This window comes from Mercurialis annua, linkage group LG2 (genome assembly GCF_937616625.2).
Source record: "Mercurialis annua linkage group LG2, ddMerAnnu1.2, whole genome shotgun sequence".
NCBI lineage: Eukaryota > Viridiplantae > Streptophyta > Magnoliopsida > Malpighiales > Euphorbiaceae > Mercurialis > Mercurialis annua.
In genome coordinates, this window is record NC_065571.1 from 44,349,971 (window position 1) to 44,367,503 (window position 17,533).

The 17,533-nt window shown below is 31.1% G+C and overlaps 2 protein-coding genes across 2 annotated transcripts; both read right to left on the reverse strand.

The window, feature by feature from the left end:
* Positions 1–9,504: 9,504 nt before the first annotated feature.
* Positions 9,505–11,369, reverse strand: LOC126670703 (putative F-box/LRR-repeat protein 8). Its single transcript, XM_050364513.2, has one exon. The coding sequence runs from the start codon at positions 11,246–11,248 to the stop codon at positions 9,698–9,700; it is 1,551 nt and encodes a 516-aa protein (XP_050220470.1). The 5' UTR covers positions 11,249–11,369; the 3' UTR covers positions 9,505–9,697.
* A 3,077-nt stretch (positions 11,370–14,446) lies between these two features.
* On the reverse strand, positions 14,447–16,091 carry LOC126668569 (uncharacterized). The gene is made up of 2 exons (XM_050361759.1): positions 15,797–16,091; positions 14,447–15,120 (listed from the first exon to the last, which is right to left on the reverse strand). The coding sequence occupies exons 1-2, from the start codon at positions 16,089–16,091 to the stop codon at positions 14,447–14,449; spliced, it is 969 nt and encodes a 322-aa protein (XP_050217716.1).
* Positions 16,092–17,533: the final 1,442 nt, after the last annotated feature.

Sequence of the window (17,533 nt, forward strand, 5' to 3'; positions counted from 1 at the left end):
GTATTTCAGCTCTATTTGAGGCGAGTCGTTTAATATTCTGACGTTCCTTTTTGCTTCAAGATTCTAGTTTTTCTCCTTTTTCGTCATGTGCCGTTCATCTATTCGTTATTTTTTTGAAGTGCATTTCTTCTATCTTCCTTTGTCTTTAAACTGTTGTATTTGTTTCATTTTTCATCTTTTACTCTTGGTTGTTCGAAAGTAGCTTTGCCCTTATTCTCATCTTCAATCTTTAATTCTCGTGTTTGATTTCTTCTTTTGGCGAGACTCTTGGTGAATCTCGTTGATTTATTTTCATGGCTTATCTCCAGGTATTCCTCTGTTCATGTTTTGATTGTTTTGTGTTCTTGAAATTTCTTCAATTGTCTTCTAATTTCCAATCAACTTTGTGATTCGATCAATCGACCGTTTGAATTTTATTTGTTTATTCTTTTCCTCTTTGTTGAGATCCTTCTAGGCGATTCCTTATGGTAAAGCTCATTCTCTTGCCGAGATTTATTGTCTTCTTTTACATGTTTTTATAGGCAAAATTCATGTGGCGACTCCTCATCATTTGGTGAAACTTTTATACTATATGAATCTTCATTAGTGGGCGAAGCCCTTGTGTTAGACGAAGCCCTTGTACCGGGCGAACCCTTATATTTGGGTGTTCCCTTATTTTGGGAGAACCTTCTTTTGTGCGCGAAATCTTTATTCTTTTTATTTCAGGGTTTTGAACTTTTTTTGTTTAGTACTCGGTCGATTCTTCTTTACTGCCGCATTACTCCTTATTTTCCATTTGCTATGTTTGATCTTCGTTGGTTGTGATTTTAAGTTTCTCGTTTATTCCTCCTTATTCTTGATCTTCATTCTTCCTTTTTTTGGTTTTCATATTTCAACATTCTTATATTCTTTGTGCTTGTCTTTATCTTCATTAATCGAATTCTTTTATTCTAGCTGATGTTTACTCTTTTAACGAGTAATTGTTTCTTCGAGGTGACTCTTCTTGTTTGCAATTCTTTTTCATTTTGAGAGTTTTATTTTCTTCTTTGAACATATATGATTCCTTCAAGCTCCTCCACAAATACACTGATCTCATAGAGTATTTATGCCCGTTTTTGAGATCAGGTCATTCAATTTATTTCGTCGATTTTCCTTGATTTTAATTCTTTTCGGGCGGACTGTCTTCCTTTTTTAAATTTGTTCTTCTGATTTGGGCGAGTTGCTTGTGATTCGTTAATTTGGGCGAGTCGCCTTATTTGGGCTCTTGGCTTTATTTTTACCCGAATCATTTTAGACCCGGTCTTCTGTTTTGAGATTTTTCGCATTCCTTTTGATTGGCGTTTCTCTTGCTTTCACATTCCTCTTATTTTTCGGCGCTTCTCTTGCTTTCGCATTCCTTTATTTCTTGGCGGTTCGTCTTTCGCTTCATTTTGCTTTATTTAGTTGATTCACCTTTCGCTTTATTTTGCTTCGAGTTGATTTTGATCTTTGATATTTCGCCTTTAGAGTTAATCTAAACTCTGTTTTTGGCATTTTGCTTTTATTTTTAGAGTAAATCTATACTCTAATTTTTGGGCGTTTCGCCTTTATTTTAGAGTAAATCTATACTCTGGTTTTTTTGGCGTTTTGTCTTTATTTTAAAGTAAATCCATACTCTGGTTTTTTGGCGTTTCGCCTTTATTTATTCCGATTCCTTTCTGCTTTGCTGCGTTGTATGAATTAAAGATAGTTCGCACCATTGGGTATGACAAACGTCTATACTTGACAATGGGCGATTGGCACCGTCGGGTATGACAAAAAGTATATACTTGACGACGGGCGATTGGCACCATCGGGTATGACAAAAAGTCTATACTTGATGATGGGCCTTTTGATTTCTACCTTATTCATCCTTCTTTTCCTTTTGAGGTTTTTATTCAGGAATCGATCGGATCTATCTCTTCTTTCCTTCTTGGGGTTTTCTTCAGGATTCGGCCAGATCTATTTCTTCTTTCCCTCTTGGGGTTTTCTTCAAGGTTCAAACGAATCTATCTTCTTTGTCCCTTTTGGGATTTTTCTTTAGATGATTCATCTTTGTCAAGCTTTATTTTCTTTTTTGTTGTTTTCTTGGTTTATTCTTTTGACCGAGCCTTATTAAGGCGAGTCTCTTCTTGGTTAAACCTTCGCTGATTCTTCTTTGGCGAAGCTTGTTTGGTTATTCATTCGTTTTGCCCAAGGTCTTTTCCTCATTTTTACATCGCTTCGTTCTCCATTATCTCAAGTGGTGTTCTTTCTATTGATTTCTTTCTCCATCTTCATTATTGTTCTGGGTAACATTCATTTAATTTTTTGTTTCTTCTCTTCTTTCAGACTTTATATTTATTTTTTCTTTTCTTGCCACTGATTTTTGTTATGCTTTCTATATTCTTTTACTTTTTATAGGAGTTTTGTTGCCATCATCTCTCGCTTTATTTCCTTTTTTGGATTTTTTCTTGTTTTTGTAATTATTAGATCTGAGTTATTTGCTTCCGCTAATTGTTTGTCTTTTTTTCTTTTCTTGATCGTATTTTTCGTGGAATTTGTATCTCTTCCTTCAAGTTCCCCCACAAATACACTGATCTCAAAGGAATTTATGCCCGTTTATTAGATCATGTCTTCGTTTTTCGCCTTTTGGGCCGTTTTCGTTCTTCCTTTTACTGCGTTGATAGGGGTGAGTACTTCAGTTTCACATCCTCCAGGTCGAATTCATCAGTTTTGATGTTCTTTAGTGTCTTGACTTTATTTTCTTCCATAACTTCTTCCGCTATATATGTGGTTTTGCTCCGATGTGCAAATTCAGAGGATTTACCTTTGTCTTCCTAATTTTTCTTTTTGGATTAACTCTGTAGGGCTCTTTTTACTTTCGCTCTTTTCTGTCTTTTGCTTTTTTTTCCCTTGAATTTGGTCCGCTCATGGGTTCGTTTTAGTTTTCATTGTTTCGGATGGTATCTCTGTGATCTTTTGGTATTGTCTCCTCATGTTTTCCTCGCTTGCTTTGTTGTTTTTAGGGTATTACACCCTTCTTCTTTATTTTTCCAGTGGTGTTTTTTTTATTTTGTTTATTTTTTTCTTTTAGCTTCTTGGAAAATCTTGTCCTTTGGTCTTTAGTTCGTTTCTTCAACTTTTATTTTCGTCTTTAGGGCGATTGCTTCCTTCAGCTTTTTAGGACATTTTGACCTTCGGTCTTTGGATCGTTTTTGCTCCTGATCAAAATTTTCTCTTCATCTGTATGTTTGTTTCGCCTTCAGTTGTCTCTTAGGCTTCACCTCTTGGGCACTTTACTCTTTGCCTCTCGGACGTTGTTCGTCTGGATTTCGTCAATTTTTTCTTTTATTTTTCTTGGCGGAGGTTTCTTGACTTTGCAATTTTTGCTATTTTTTCTCCTCGTTCACTGCTGATCGGGACTCTCTATTCATCAATATGTTTTATTTGCCTTTGTTTTTTTTCTCTTGGATCATCCCTCTCTTTACTTTTTGGGCTACTTCGCTTTTCGCTTTTTGGGAGTTGCTCATCTGGTTTTCGCTATTTTTTTCTTTTATTTTTCTTGGCATTCCTTTTAATTTCTTCTTTTTGACCGAGTCTTATTAGGCTAAGTCTCTTCCCTTTTTTTATATATATGTTTTATAACATATTTATTAAATTCTATAATATATTTGAAGTCTATAAAAGTGTGGATTAAACTAAAATAATAGTTTATTATGTATTTTTTTGATTTAAAACCAAAAATAAATAACCAAATTTTAATATATACCATGCGAAATTTCAGGATATATGAAAAAGTTCATCATGCATTATTCCAAGGAACATAAAAAGCATTAAACCTAATTTAATATAAGATAAAGTATATGAAAACTTATCTTGATTTAGCTCCCGTTGATAATAAGATAATATCTCTGATTCGTCAATTTCGAATATAATTTTTGTGCGTATCGAACGAAACTGCGATGTCTCTAAATAAATAGGCTGAATAAATTCAGCTCTGTAATTTTTTTTATCAAAATGTCTTGAACAAGGCACTGAATATTCCTGCGATTTTGACGTGCTTCAGCAAAATCAAACTGCCATCTCTTTTTCTTAATAACCTGATTCCTCTTAATAATTTGGCCAACAATTTTAATTTATCACGTGGATGCTTCCTGGCCATGAATTCAAATTACCTGACATGTCAATTTCTTTATTCTTGATTATCTCTTTCTTTTTGAATTTCGACCAATAATCACCTAATTGTTTCCTCTTCCATTAATCACCTACCTCCTCTTTTTTATTAATTAAATTTCTTTTCTTTAACTTTCTTTCTTGTTCTTTTATTTTGGCCCAAATACTGCGACCTATTTATTTTTTCTTTTTCTTTTGGCTGAATATGGCCTGCTTCTCGCCGCTTCCTTTTTTCTTGAGCAATTAATTATAATCAATTAACGATAATTTTTGACGATAATTCTTGATGTGTGTGACTTGTTAGATCTGCATACTGTTATTTTTGGTTAAATCCGTCGGATGTCATCCTTCAATAAGAATTTATTTGAGTTCAGAAAAGCCCCTTCCAATTGAAGTTTGTTAAGCTTTTCCCACAGACGGCGCCAATTGATGGATTCCGGCATCTCGACTGATTAATCCTTAACAGTGTAGATGGCTAATCGGACGGTTTGTCCGATTAGCTCTCCGATGCTTAAGTCAGTTTAGGCTTAAGGGAGAATAATTGTATTTGTTATAAGTTGTGTGTTTAGGCATACATCAAACTCCTTTTATAGTAGTTGAATGTATACCCTGTAGATATGGAATAGGAGAGTGATTCCTATTTAATAGAGTTTGACCCTGATTAGGAGTGTCCTTCCTTATTCAGACAGGAGTCCTATTTAGGAAGATATTCCTAAATAGTCTCGTCTTCCTAAGTTGGAGGCTATCTTCCTAAGTTGGAATTTGTATCCAAATAGGACAGGATATGCGTAGATCTTGGTGATCTTATCTGAATTCCGGGGTCGACGTGCTTTGTCCGAGTCCCTAGGGATTCGGTATTTATGATGTCGAATGATGTATTCCAGTCAAGACGGATCCGGTGGATTCGGCTGCTGGTTTATCTTGATTTGGCCCTTTGGGCGGGAGTCTGGTGTCGTATGAGAATAGATCTCCTGCGACTCGGCTCCATTATAAGTAAAATAGGATTCGGTATCCATCAATTACCAACTATAGTGAAAAATACATATAAAAAAAATATACATGTTATCAACTAGAAAATATATATATAAATTTATAATCGATATACCGAAAATATACTGAAATTATACCAATAATAAATCAAATATTATTTTTAAATTATCTGATATATAGTTTTAATATTCCAAAATTATACCATAATTATACCGACATTATACAAATCGTACTTTTGTAATTAATTTTTATTTTTTGGTACTTTTGTAATTAATTTTAAGTTAGTCGTATTTTTGTAAATAAAAAAAGTTTATAGGTACTTTTGTAAATATTTTTAAAATTTTAGGTATTTTTTTCATCGTCCCATATTCATGTGGCACCTACATGGCCCTGATGTGGCAATGCCATATATCAGCGCCACATAAGCAAAATTGTGTAATTGGACATAACTGAAACGAAGTCATTGTGTTTTAGAAAAAATTGAATAAAATTTAAAAGTTTGGACTTTTATAAAACTTTTATAAAAAATTTGGCCTTTTTTAGTCATTTGGCCAATTTTTTATATTTAATGTTACTTAAACAAAAAGTTAGGCAACTATTATCTATGGAGAATTAACTCTTCTAATTGTAATTTCCATAGCTTTTTATAAATGTCATAGATTAAGATAGTTAATTTAGTTACTAATATGCAACCATAATCAATGAAAATGATATTATTTGCACTGGTCGGTACTGAAATCATGAACCGAAACTGTTATTTCACAGACCGGTAACGGCTCTATTAGCAGCTATACAATCAACCTTCTACCACCTTCATCCATCATATTCCATCACTATTATGTTTTATCACAGAAATATATATAGTTTGATCCAATTTAAAATATATATTTATTTATAATTATGTAAATAAAATTTAAAAATAATTAACAACCCAAAATAGTATCATACAACATTTGATTTTTTTTCTTAAATCTCTAGAGATTTAAATTCTTTAAAATGTTTGAGCGTTTTAGGATGTTAATTACAACTAAGGAAATAGAAACTGGTTTAGCATCAGCCATATTGACCCGGTGGAGTAAGTCACGTATATATTTTTTCTGAGAGAGAAATAATCCATTTGTAGTAAAATTAGCTTCTACCCTAAGAAAATATGAGAGATTTCTGAGGTCTTTTAGTGAAAACTAATGGGAAAGAGTTAATATGAAGGTAGCTACAACCGATGTAAAGGACCCGATAATGATGATATCATCAACATATAAAAGGAGTTGAATAACCAAAGTTGCACCGTGTAGCATGAACAAAGATCGATGTGTAAGATTGATAATTAATGAAACCTTCAAAGAGGAGAAAAGTGTGGAGCTCATGGTACAATACCCGTGGTGCTTGTCGAATACTATAAATGGCCTTTTGTAGTTTACAAATATGAGCAGGACAAGCAGTATCCGCAAATCCATGAGGTTGATCCATGAACACCTCATCAGAAGTAGATCCTTGTAAAAAAGCATTATTCACATCTAGTTAACGAAGAGGCCAATGGTTAGTTATATTTAACATTGGTGGATTTAACAACAGGACTATATGTCTTAAAAAAATCAATCTTGTGTCTTGATGAAATTACTTAACTACTAATCGAGCTTTATACCGAGCAACAGAACTATCTAGATTTTTCTTAATTATATAGACCGACTTACAACCAAAAACATATTCTATGGAGATACGGGAGACGAGAGTCCAGTTTATCTAAGAGAACATTAAATTCATCACTCATAGCTTGACGCCAAGAGGCATATTTTTGGGCCTGTTTGTACATGGAAGGTTCCACAAGAGATGAGGTCGTTGTAGTGTGCAGGTTAAGGATTAAGTGGGTTTTATGATTTTGTTTCGTAATCTAGTATTATGGGGTTCAAGTATTGGGCAAAAGGGGATTGAGGGCGAGTTACTTACATGTGAAGGCGAAGAGACTTCGCTGATGGAGACACAAAATAATATGATGTTGAAGGAGCATGATTAGATGATTCAAACCTGATGGAGCTGATTCATGGAGTGGTGTAACCTTGATACCGATCGTTTAATCTTTGATATCAATTGTTGTGACCGCTTCATGATCGGATTAGTATGCGCAGTGGAATTGAAACCATTCGGTAGGTATTTAATTATATATTTGATTAACAAATAACAATACAAAAAAAATACAAAAATAACACAAAAGATTTATGTGATTCGACATTAAAGTGTACATCCATGGGTAGAAAATTGGGTCATCCACTAATCATCAAAGGGAGTACAAAAGTCGTATAGAATCACCAAATAGAGAACATCTCTAGTAAATATGCCCTTTGAAGAAAAACCACAAAGTGTTTAACTCTTTAAAAGAAGTAATCCAATCTCACTTCATCGTTAAATAAGCCAAAAAAACTCGTAGTTTTATATACTAAAATACCAGACATGTGCATTTAGAAAACATATTGAACATATATTATATATTATAACTATCTCATTATGCATCTTGCCCTTGATTGAATCAATACCCACAATTCTGCGTGTATTGACCTTTGTCCATAACTACGGTCCATTATCAACTTAGTTGTAGTCCGAAAACCAATTGAAATCGGCGCACATGTGATGTAAACAACCTAAATCAACATAAATTTTTGGATCAAAAAACACGGTCCTAATCTGATTATCTCCAAACAAATTGACTTATGAGCGATCCAATAGTGACGTCATTTTAAATTACAAATATTGCAATCCATCTTGTGTCTAAAATTGATATTTAATAAAAAAAAATCTCTTTTGCAATGTTATGATTTATTTAAAATCTGACTGTTAAACATATTCTTTATTCAGGAAACTCTTAAAAGCAATTAACTAATAGAGTATCAAAAATATAAAAAGATTACCTCAATCATTCATTTTACAAATATTCTATAAAATTCTTAAGGGGTGCGTATAGAAAAAGCCATACCTTTCTTCTTTGTAGAATAAAGTGTTGATATTGAGACACCCAAATTTCCAAGTCAGTGCCTCTTTCGGAATTAATTCCGAAAGAGTGCCTGTTCCCACCTGTTTACTTTATTTCATTGATTGCCATTATCAAATAACATTATAAATATACTTGAACATAAAAAAATATAAAAATATTTTGTAGTCTACTTTAAAATGATGCTCACGATTAAGTTTATGTACAACATTAATTTTAATGCGACTGCAATAATTTATAGAAAACGATTCAAACAATTGAAAAAGTTATCAAAGAGCAACTTAATAGTAACAAATTGAAAGATAGAAAATCATGTCAAAAAGAGTTTCCCAAAAATCAAATATAATTATATTTGTATGTTCTCATTGCACATAGATATAATGCAAATGAGTACACATTTTGAAATATTATTTATATTTTTTATTTAATAAAGAATATTTAATTAAATAAAATAGATGGTATTTAAAAATAATAAAAATAAAATAGACTATATTATTGACAAGTGTAAAATTAGATGAAAAGTGTCAGCAATATATAGTCACTTAGATAAAATAATACTAAAATATAAACAAAAAAAATTAATAAATTAAAATGACAAGTGTTTTAATATATAAAAATGGTGTTCACATATAAAAATAGATAAACAAGTGTCAAAATAAATTTATTAAATTTAGTTTGAATAAATAATTTTATTATAATAACAACAATATTAAAAAAACACTACCACTTTGGCAATTATTTTTGCATGTACAACAGGTATATTTTAAATTCAAAAAAATTATAACATCTATTAACCACTATGTCTATTTTTTTTTTTAACAAAAACTAAAACTTTCATTGATAAGAATGAAAATTACATAAATGAATTATTTTTCAACAAATTTAAAAAACTATTTTAAAATAATGATGAGAGCTGCTAATACAATCATTGATTAAAACTTTTTCAACCATTAAAAGGTTATCCAAAACATATATGGTTCAAACTGAAAATACGATCTTAAAACTGCTTAATTCTTGGAATCCCATCTTTAATATAAATCCATAAGTGATCTCTCAATTTTTAGATTTATAAGAACATAGATCTAAAACTTGAAAAGATCAAAGAGGAGATGAAAGATTTCAAAAATTTATTCAATTAAAATAAAATTCAAACAAACACCTTAGAAAAAGACTTATTGAAACAAGAAGAGTAGATCTGCGATTAAATAGTACAATAGGCGGAGAGAAAATAATTTTCCGTAGTATTTCGGGTTTATCATAACAAAATTTGATGATATTTAAATAAAAAAATACGTAATAATAAAAAAGCAATCTGGTCAAAAATCACCAAAAATATTTATAGAATGACTGAAATAAATATAAAAGACCAGTGCACCAGAGAATATCGATAGAGGAATATCCATGTGAAGCAAATACTGATTCATCACAAAAATTAAAAATCACCTTTGTACTAGCAGCAGTTTTGAGTCACTAATCACATCTCCAGACTTTTAAAGAAAAAAAACCACACCAACACAACAAACTTGAATCAAAGAATTAGAAACAAATTTTGTATTTTAAAGACGATGAAAGAAATTAACTGGGTCTTCTTCTCCTACCAAGTTGAAGAGCATTTTCAAATCTAGACTTCAAGAAAAAAGCACTTCTGCTACTGCAAATAACATCCGTTGCTGCTGCTGCTGCTGCTCTCCCGGTGTTCGCTGCTCTAATTCTAGTAATCTCTTCGTCTTGTGGAACCAACATTCTTTCTCCAAGCAACACCATTGAACCTCGATCAACCGAAACCACCACTGAACTCCTCTGCACTCTCAGTTTCCTAACACTTGCTTCACTTATCGCTCTGCATCTTTTCACCTTCAGTTTCACCAAATTCGGACAGCCACTTCCTATGGCTTCAATACCGGACTCCGTGATCGGACAGTTCTTTATGCAGAGCTTCTTTAACGCTATGAATTTCGCTGCAATGATTCCCATTTCAGAATCACCAACCGAATCGGAGTTACAAAGGGCTAATCTCTCGAGTACTCGACAATTCGAGGCCAGGAGAGTTAGAGATAAACTACTCACAGGAACACCCATAAGCACCAATTCCTGCAGCCCTAAACAGTGGCTACCAATAGCTAATACGCCGTCGTTACTTATAGTACGACCGCCGAATCTGCTCCAAGCATCTATATGCAGCTTCCTGAGACTCTTACAAGAAGCGGCGATTGCCGACAGTCCATCGTCGGTGCAGTCGGTGGTACGGCTTAGCTGAAGAACTTGGAGCTGAGGACAAAGAGCGGAGATTGCGATTAGTCCTGCATCACCCATTTGTACATTTTCAATCTGGATCTCTGAAATGGAAGCCGAACTGGAAGTTTTCTCTTGTAGAGACTGGAAAACTTTGTCCCAGTTACCGGAGCTCCGGCAAACAATAAGCGTTTTCAAAGACTGAGCAGAAGCCGACAGCAAAGGCGTAAAAATCCGAGCGTTATGCAAATCTTTGATGCATAACCTCACAATATTGAGCTGAGTCCTGTTTTTCTCATCAAAGAGTGGGGTGTTATGAGCATCCAGCTTCCGAAGACGCTTGAGAGTGAGATGAACCAGAGAAGGACAGTTAGTTAGAAGAGAATTAAGACCGGCAGCACCGAACCCACACGAAGCAAAAGATATTTTAGAGAGAGAAACCGGATGATTCAAAGAAAAAGCACGTAACCCATCGTCAGAAATGTCGGTGCAGCCTTTGAGTTTGAGCTTAGACAGTGAAGGAAGAAAAATAGGGATACGAGAGAATGAAAAATCGTCAATACTGAGGAGTTTGCGGGAGCATTTGAGGGAGAGTATAGAGAGAGAAGTGAAACGAGTGAGTAAACCAGGCAATGAATGAGACATTTCTGAAGGTGAAAGAAGAACCAGACGCTGTCTGGAAATGGAGTCGATGTATTTCCATCTTTTACAGACTAAAGAAGATGAGTTCTTGTCGTGGCAGCTCAGTTTGTCGAATATGGAAGCTAAGCATTCGTCGGGAAGAGATGAAGTTAGATCGTGAGCTTGTGATTGGTTGCACATCTCATGAGGATGATGGGTGATGCAATGTTGAGAGCATGGAGTTGAACAAGAAGATGAAGAGGCTTGTCCCATGTTTAATTAGCCATGGAAATGGAGGTCTAGTAAAACTAACCAGAGGAAGAGGAATAGGGATAGGATTATTAGCGCTTATAATACCAAATTTTTACCCTTGTTTTTTATTTGATACTAACATTTTCAATTGTGTCAAATTATCCATATTTTTTTTATGGTTATAGTACTTTTTTTTGAGAGGATTTATGGTTATAGTACTTAAGTGTGAGCATATGGCTAGTTCGATTAAAAATAAATTAATTTAATAAAAATTGATAAGTTTGATTATTTTATCTCATATTTCAACAAGAACGAGTTAACAACTTTCATTGAAATTGATTTATCCACATCAACCAACATTTTAATTTATAAAAAGAATTGATTTAATTAATCAGTTAAGTTTGATTAGTTTGATTAGATCAATTTAAATATGGAAAGATAATATATTAAAAAATATAAACAATATTCATTTAATTTGGTTAGTCCAATTTTTAATCATAAGTAGACACAATTTGATTACTAAATAAATTAAATCGATTAAACTAATCGAATAACTAAAATAATCAAATTTAACTGAAACAAACCATTAAAATTAATTTAATCAATCATTTGTTCACCACTAATTGCATTTGAATAAATTTAGTATAAAGATTAAATTATCTATCTAATACCACGAATAAAAATTTGAGTAAAAATAAAAAGTAAAAGTTCTGTAAATAGCCAAGAAGAATGATGGAGTTAAAAAACCAAAATGTTGGAGTATGGGATAAAGTGGTGAAAAGTGTAGGGCAGAGATGCTTCCAAGTCCTTAATGTTGTCTGGTAGCAGTAGGGGCGGGACATACTCATTATCTATGTATGCCTTTGTCTTTTCTTTTTGCTTTCACCTTTGTTTGAGTAGAGAGATGCTCTTTTATTTGAGTAAAAAATGGAACAATTTAAGGGAATTCGAACCATTTCTGCTGACATTTGGCATTACTTGTCCAGGCTGCATGCAGCTGCCTCTCGCGACAGTACTCATGCCACCACAGTCTGCAACTTCAAGTTGTGGCCAGGCTACGCACCAGTCAGGGGTGTGCATGGTGAGGAAGAGTTCATAAATTTATACATCTCCGCAACTGTATTAAAAATTGAAATTTTTTTAAATGAAATTTTAAAAATGGTATCATAAATAGATTCAATTCGATCTAGGTATTTTATTTCCGGTACGATTTTTGATTTGAAATTTTAAAGTCTAATTACTTAAAAACTACTCACCTTATAGTTTTTTTTCATATATACCACGACATAAAAAAAATTTCAGTTGTACTCTATTTTCGATTTTTATATTTCGTTTGTATCCCAAGAGTAAATTTTTTGATTATTTAATTAATTTAAAGATGAAAATATTAAAAATAAGATACATAAATGATTAACATTAACGTTTTATTAGAATATAGGTTAAAAATGAAGGACTAATTTAAACTCTTTTTCAAAAGAAAATAGGTCAATTCAACTCATTAAGGTAGAGATGAAACATAAAAATCAAAAATAGGGTATAATTAAAAAATTTCCTAAATCATGGTATAAATGTAAAAAAGTTACAAGATGGGTGGCTTAAAATTTTGACTCTAATAATAATAGTTCAGTTCAGATCAGTACGTAATGTATGATATCACAAATAAATAATATTATAAAAATAATATTACAGAATTCAAGCTCGTATACTAGCTAGTGAATATTGTGTCAAATAATTATATTAAAAATAATTATATTAAAAATAATTTTCAAGAAGGATTCAAGGATCACAAGCGGACCACTTATATATAAACATTCTAAACATAATTTTTCTACTAAGGGCTTCTCCAATCACAAGCCATCACCTGATATTAATTAGGTGATTTATCACCAAATTTACTCCAACCACAATCACTTTTTTCTACACTAAAAAGAATATTCCTTTTCACTTTTAATATTTTAATCGTTTTTTAATTTTAACATTTATACACTTTTATCAATAACACCCACAAACTTATTTTTGTTACATATTAGTTCAAATAATATATATAATAATAATTATATTTTATAAAATAAAAAATTATTAAATAATTTATATTATAAATATTTATATTATTTAAAATCTATTTTTTATTAAAATGACTTAAAAAAATTACATTAATTTATTCAAATTAACACAATTAAAAGACTAAAATAAGCAAATACATAATTCAATCATCACAACTACAATGTCGACTCCACAAATGCTCTATTAAGGCATTTCAAAGTTCGATCTAAGCATTTTTATCTTTAATTTATGTAATATTTTTATATTACCGCATCGTAGAATTATTTATGTAATATTTTTGTGTTCTCGTCTCCTTAAATTATTAATGTAATAATATTTTTAAATTATTGTCTCGTAAGATTATTGATATAACATTTTATGTTAATTTTAATAATTTATGAAAAGTAAATAATTATAATATTTAAATATTTTTATGTGTAAAATTATTCTATAATATTATAAATAAATAATATTTATATATATATATATATATATATATATATATATATATATATATATATATTCATAGATATTTAAGTCTTTAATTATAAATGTATTGAATTAAATAAAAAACAAATTAAAGGTATTGAATTATACTTTTTTCAAATAATAAAATAATAAATAGTAAATAGGTGAATTCAAATAGTAAATCATCTAATTTGATGAGAGAGGGGATTTTAGTGTTATTTGTTTTAAAACAAGTGACACATTGGAGATGAAATGTCACTTGTTTTAAAATAAGTGACATGCATTGGAGATGGCCTAAAAAAAGATAAAGAAAACACGAAAGATTAAACTAGGTTGGGCAGAATAAGCTCACTTCCTCGGGCATTATTAAAATATTCACTAATATTTATAAAAAACATACTCCTTCCGTCCCATTTAAGAAGTCCCATTGTCTATTTTTTTGTCTCATTTAGGAAGTCTCATTATAATTTTTTAGTATATTTTTCCTTTTTTATCCTTATTTATCTTTAATATTTAAACACATTCTACAATAAATTTAATACCATGTGTTATTCCAAAGCAAATGCATTAACATATTTTTTTTACCATGATTAGCAAAATCCTTCCACGTTAATAGTGCATGACATTTTCTTGTTCAATGTCAATCTTCTTTGAACTACCATCAGGCCATTTTGATCGAATTGCCGGCAAAACCTTCTCAATTAAACACTAGCGAATTACGTCTTTATTAATATTTTGTATGGCCTTTGTTTCCAAAGTTCCAGCGAGTCGATTTTTACTGCTTCTTTTTGCTGGTTCCTTAAAAACAAAAGGAAAAATACCAATTTTTCCAGAAAATTGTTCGTTGGCTGCAGTAATTCTTGGTCGAGCAACTGCACCTAAAAACATTACCTTCGTAATAAACCTTTTACTTTTACAAGTACGTAAAGGTTTGATTTCTTGAGGATGAAGGTAAAAAATTTGTGAAACCTTAATTAAATAGAACCACTTTTCATCAATGTGTACATAATCATACATATTAGTGAACATTGGTTGTGAATCAACAGTATCTTGATTAATCATAAAAACACAAAATTTGAGTCTTAATTTTTTGTTGTCTTCGGTTAAAAAAGGCTTCAAAGAATTTGAGCGAGCTCTTATTGCACCTTCTTGAATCCGTCTATGGGTTGTCGATTTTAAAATTTTTAAAACAGTAGACATTCTCCGAATATTTGTACGATCACGAAGTGGAATTGCAGAAATTTGATCAAACGTAATTTCAACTCGTTTGCGACGTACTCGTGGTTTCATGGAGACATCAACAGTAGATTCATTTTCAATACATTCTTTTTCTTTCTTCCAAATTCGGCTAACAGTTTTTCTGCTTATATCAAACTGGGATGCTAAATCATTAATCGCTCCATAATTTAATTTTTCTTGATTACTTTGTGTTGGAAAGTTATTGAATTTAAAAATTAAAAAGGAAAAAGTGCCTTGTAACTTGAAATGAGAAGATAGAGAGTTTTCTGGTTTTCCCACATTGCTTAGGAGAACTCAATACATTGGGTTTATAAACTTGGTTTTTCTCATATGGGTTTGGGCCCCAAGGGGTACCCAATTTTGTGAACGGGCTAGGAGTTACATCCTACCCGATTTACCACACACGCGCGCGCCGTCCGGCCTGGCCTGGTCTGGGTTGGGTGGTTCGGTTCGGCTAGCACTTTATTTTTTGCATACAAAAGTATTAATAATTTTTATTTAATTCTTTTGTAACTGTTTTGACTCTCTGAATTTACCTCTCCACGTTTTTGACTGTTGCTGTTTTCCCTCATTAATCAGAAAACGTTTTCTGTATTAATTATTTACACAGCAGCTATATTTTCTTAGCCTATATATATTGGCTTCACTTTTCATTTGAGAATACACAGAAACACAGAGCAATACAAAGAAAGTGTTTTAGAGCTGATTTCACAGTGCAGTGTGATCAGTATTTCCGGCTGTTTTATCATAGGGACGCCGCGGTTGATAGTCAGCTTTGCACCACCGAGCTGTGCCGCGAAACGTCTAAAAGAGAGCGACCTAGTCCGCGACTCAGCCTCATCATATTCAGTTTTACAGCAATTGTTCCAACACTTTGTAAAAGCAGAGATTCAAAAATGATGCTTCTTTGAGTACTTGTTAAACACCTTCGTAGTTTAAAATTATTTTCAGAATCGCTAATTTGAGAGCTTTCAATTTCACTTGATATTTGTTCAATGGGAATGTTTAAGTCTGGAAGACGATTTGGTATTTCAGAAGGAATAATATTGCTATCTGGTGGTATATGTGTTGTTGATATCAAATTGGAATGAAATTCTTCTCCTTGGGTTTCCATATTTGATTGAAAGATTTGATAGATATGACGCTAATTTTTATTGCCAAAAATATCTCCTTTATCATAGCAAAAACTTTGCAAAAAAATCATAGCAAAAAAAAGTAAAAAAAAATTTCAAATTATATTTCCATAATTTTGCCTCCATAATTTTATATAGATGGGCGGGATTTTGTAGAGATTCATTATTTGCCATAATATTTTAGCTAAATTGAGAAAATTGATTCTTTTAAATTTGGTATTGTTGTATATAGAGAAATTTTCATATTTGACACCCTTACAAATACTGGAAATTTAAAGTATAATTTCCATACAAAACGTTTTTTTATCATTAAACATGTCATTAAATAAGGCATAATAGAATAAATTCACATAGTTGCTACAAATAATTCAATTTTCCAAATTCAACACTCTTAATTTTTTATGGTTTTCACAATTCAAGTCAAAAAAGATTTACTAAAAATAGTTAAATTATGAGAAGATGTGTGATACAAGAATTTTGTTTATTCCTTTTCCTTTTATGAATTTGCTATGAAAAATCACTATAGGTAATCTAGATAATCACGTAAATAATTTGAATTTACTTTTAAAAAAATTAACTGTAAGATATGTTGTATTATTAATTAGGGGTGATAAAATTAAGAATAATGATACATAATTAATAAGGGCACCACTGGAAAAATTAGTATAAATTATGTTTTCTTAATATGTGTGTTTTTCCACAATGGGACTTCCTAAATGGGACGGAGGGAGTTTAAACTAAAAAAGAGGACAAACTAAGCATTAGGAGTTTATAGGTTTGTTTGCGGAATTATAGAGGAAGCTCCCATTTTCTAGGCTATGTTACGCACCAAATAAGGTGTGTATGGTTAAGGGAAATTTCTAAATTTCTAATTTTTTTTGAAACGTACTAAAATCGAGAATTTTTAACTGAACTTTCGGAAATATTACTATAAATCAGTTCAGTTGAATTAAGAAAATTAATTTTGGTACTGTATGATTTTAAAATTCAGTTCTAACGATTACGTTTAATTCAATACGGAAATTACTAAATTAGATATATAATTTTAAGGCTTAATTTCTTAAAAAACCCCCACCTTGCATTTTTTCTTCGTTTATACCCTGACCTTGTAAAAACACCATTTGTACCTAATTTTGGGTTTTTATGTTTCATCTCTACCCAAAATCATTAAATTGTACTTTTTTCATTTGGAAAAGAGTTTAAAACATACTTTTTTATATTTTAAAATATACAAATAAATCCTTAAACTTAAAAAATAATCAAATACATCCAAATAATTAATTAATTTTTTTAATTTGATAAAATAATAAAAAATTAAAAAAATTATTATTTTTAATTTTTTGTCAGAAATATTTTTAAAAAAATTTAAAAAAAAATTCGAAATATTTTTTAAAAAAATTAAAAAAATTATTATTATTTTTTT

What these genes read in the sequence shown, in the direction of transcription:
- LOC126670703 (XM_050364513.2), bottom strand. Translation starts at nt 11,248, where the DNA reads ATGGGACAAGCCTCTTCATCTTCTTGTTCAACTCCATGCTCTCAACAT.
- LOC126668569 (XM_050361759.1), bottom strand. Translation starts at nt 16,091, where the DNA reads ATGGAAACCCAAGGAGAAGAATTTCATTCCAATTTGATATCAACAACA. An exon ending in GAGGCTGAGTCGCGGACTAG is followed by an intron (nt 15,121 to 15,796) that starts GTCGCTCTCTTT and finishes TTAATGATTTAG; the next exon opens with CATCCCAGTTTGATATAAGC.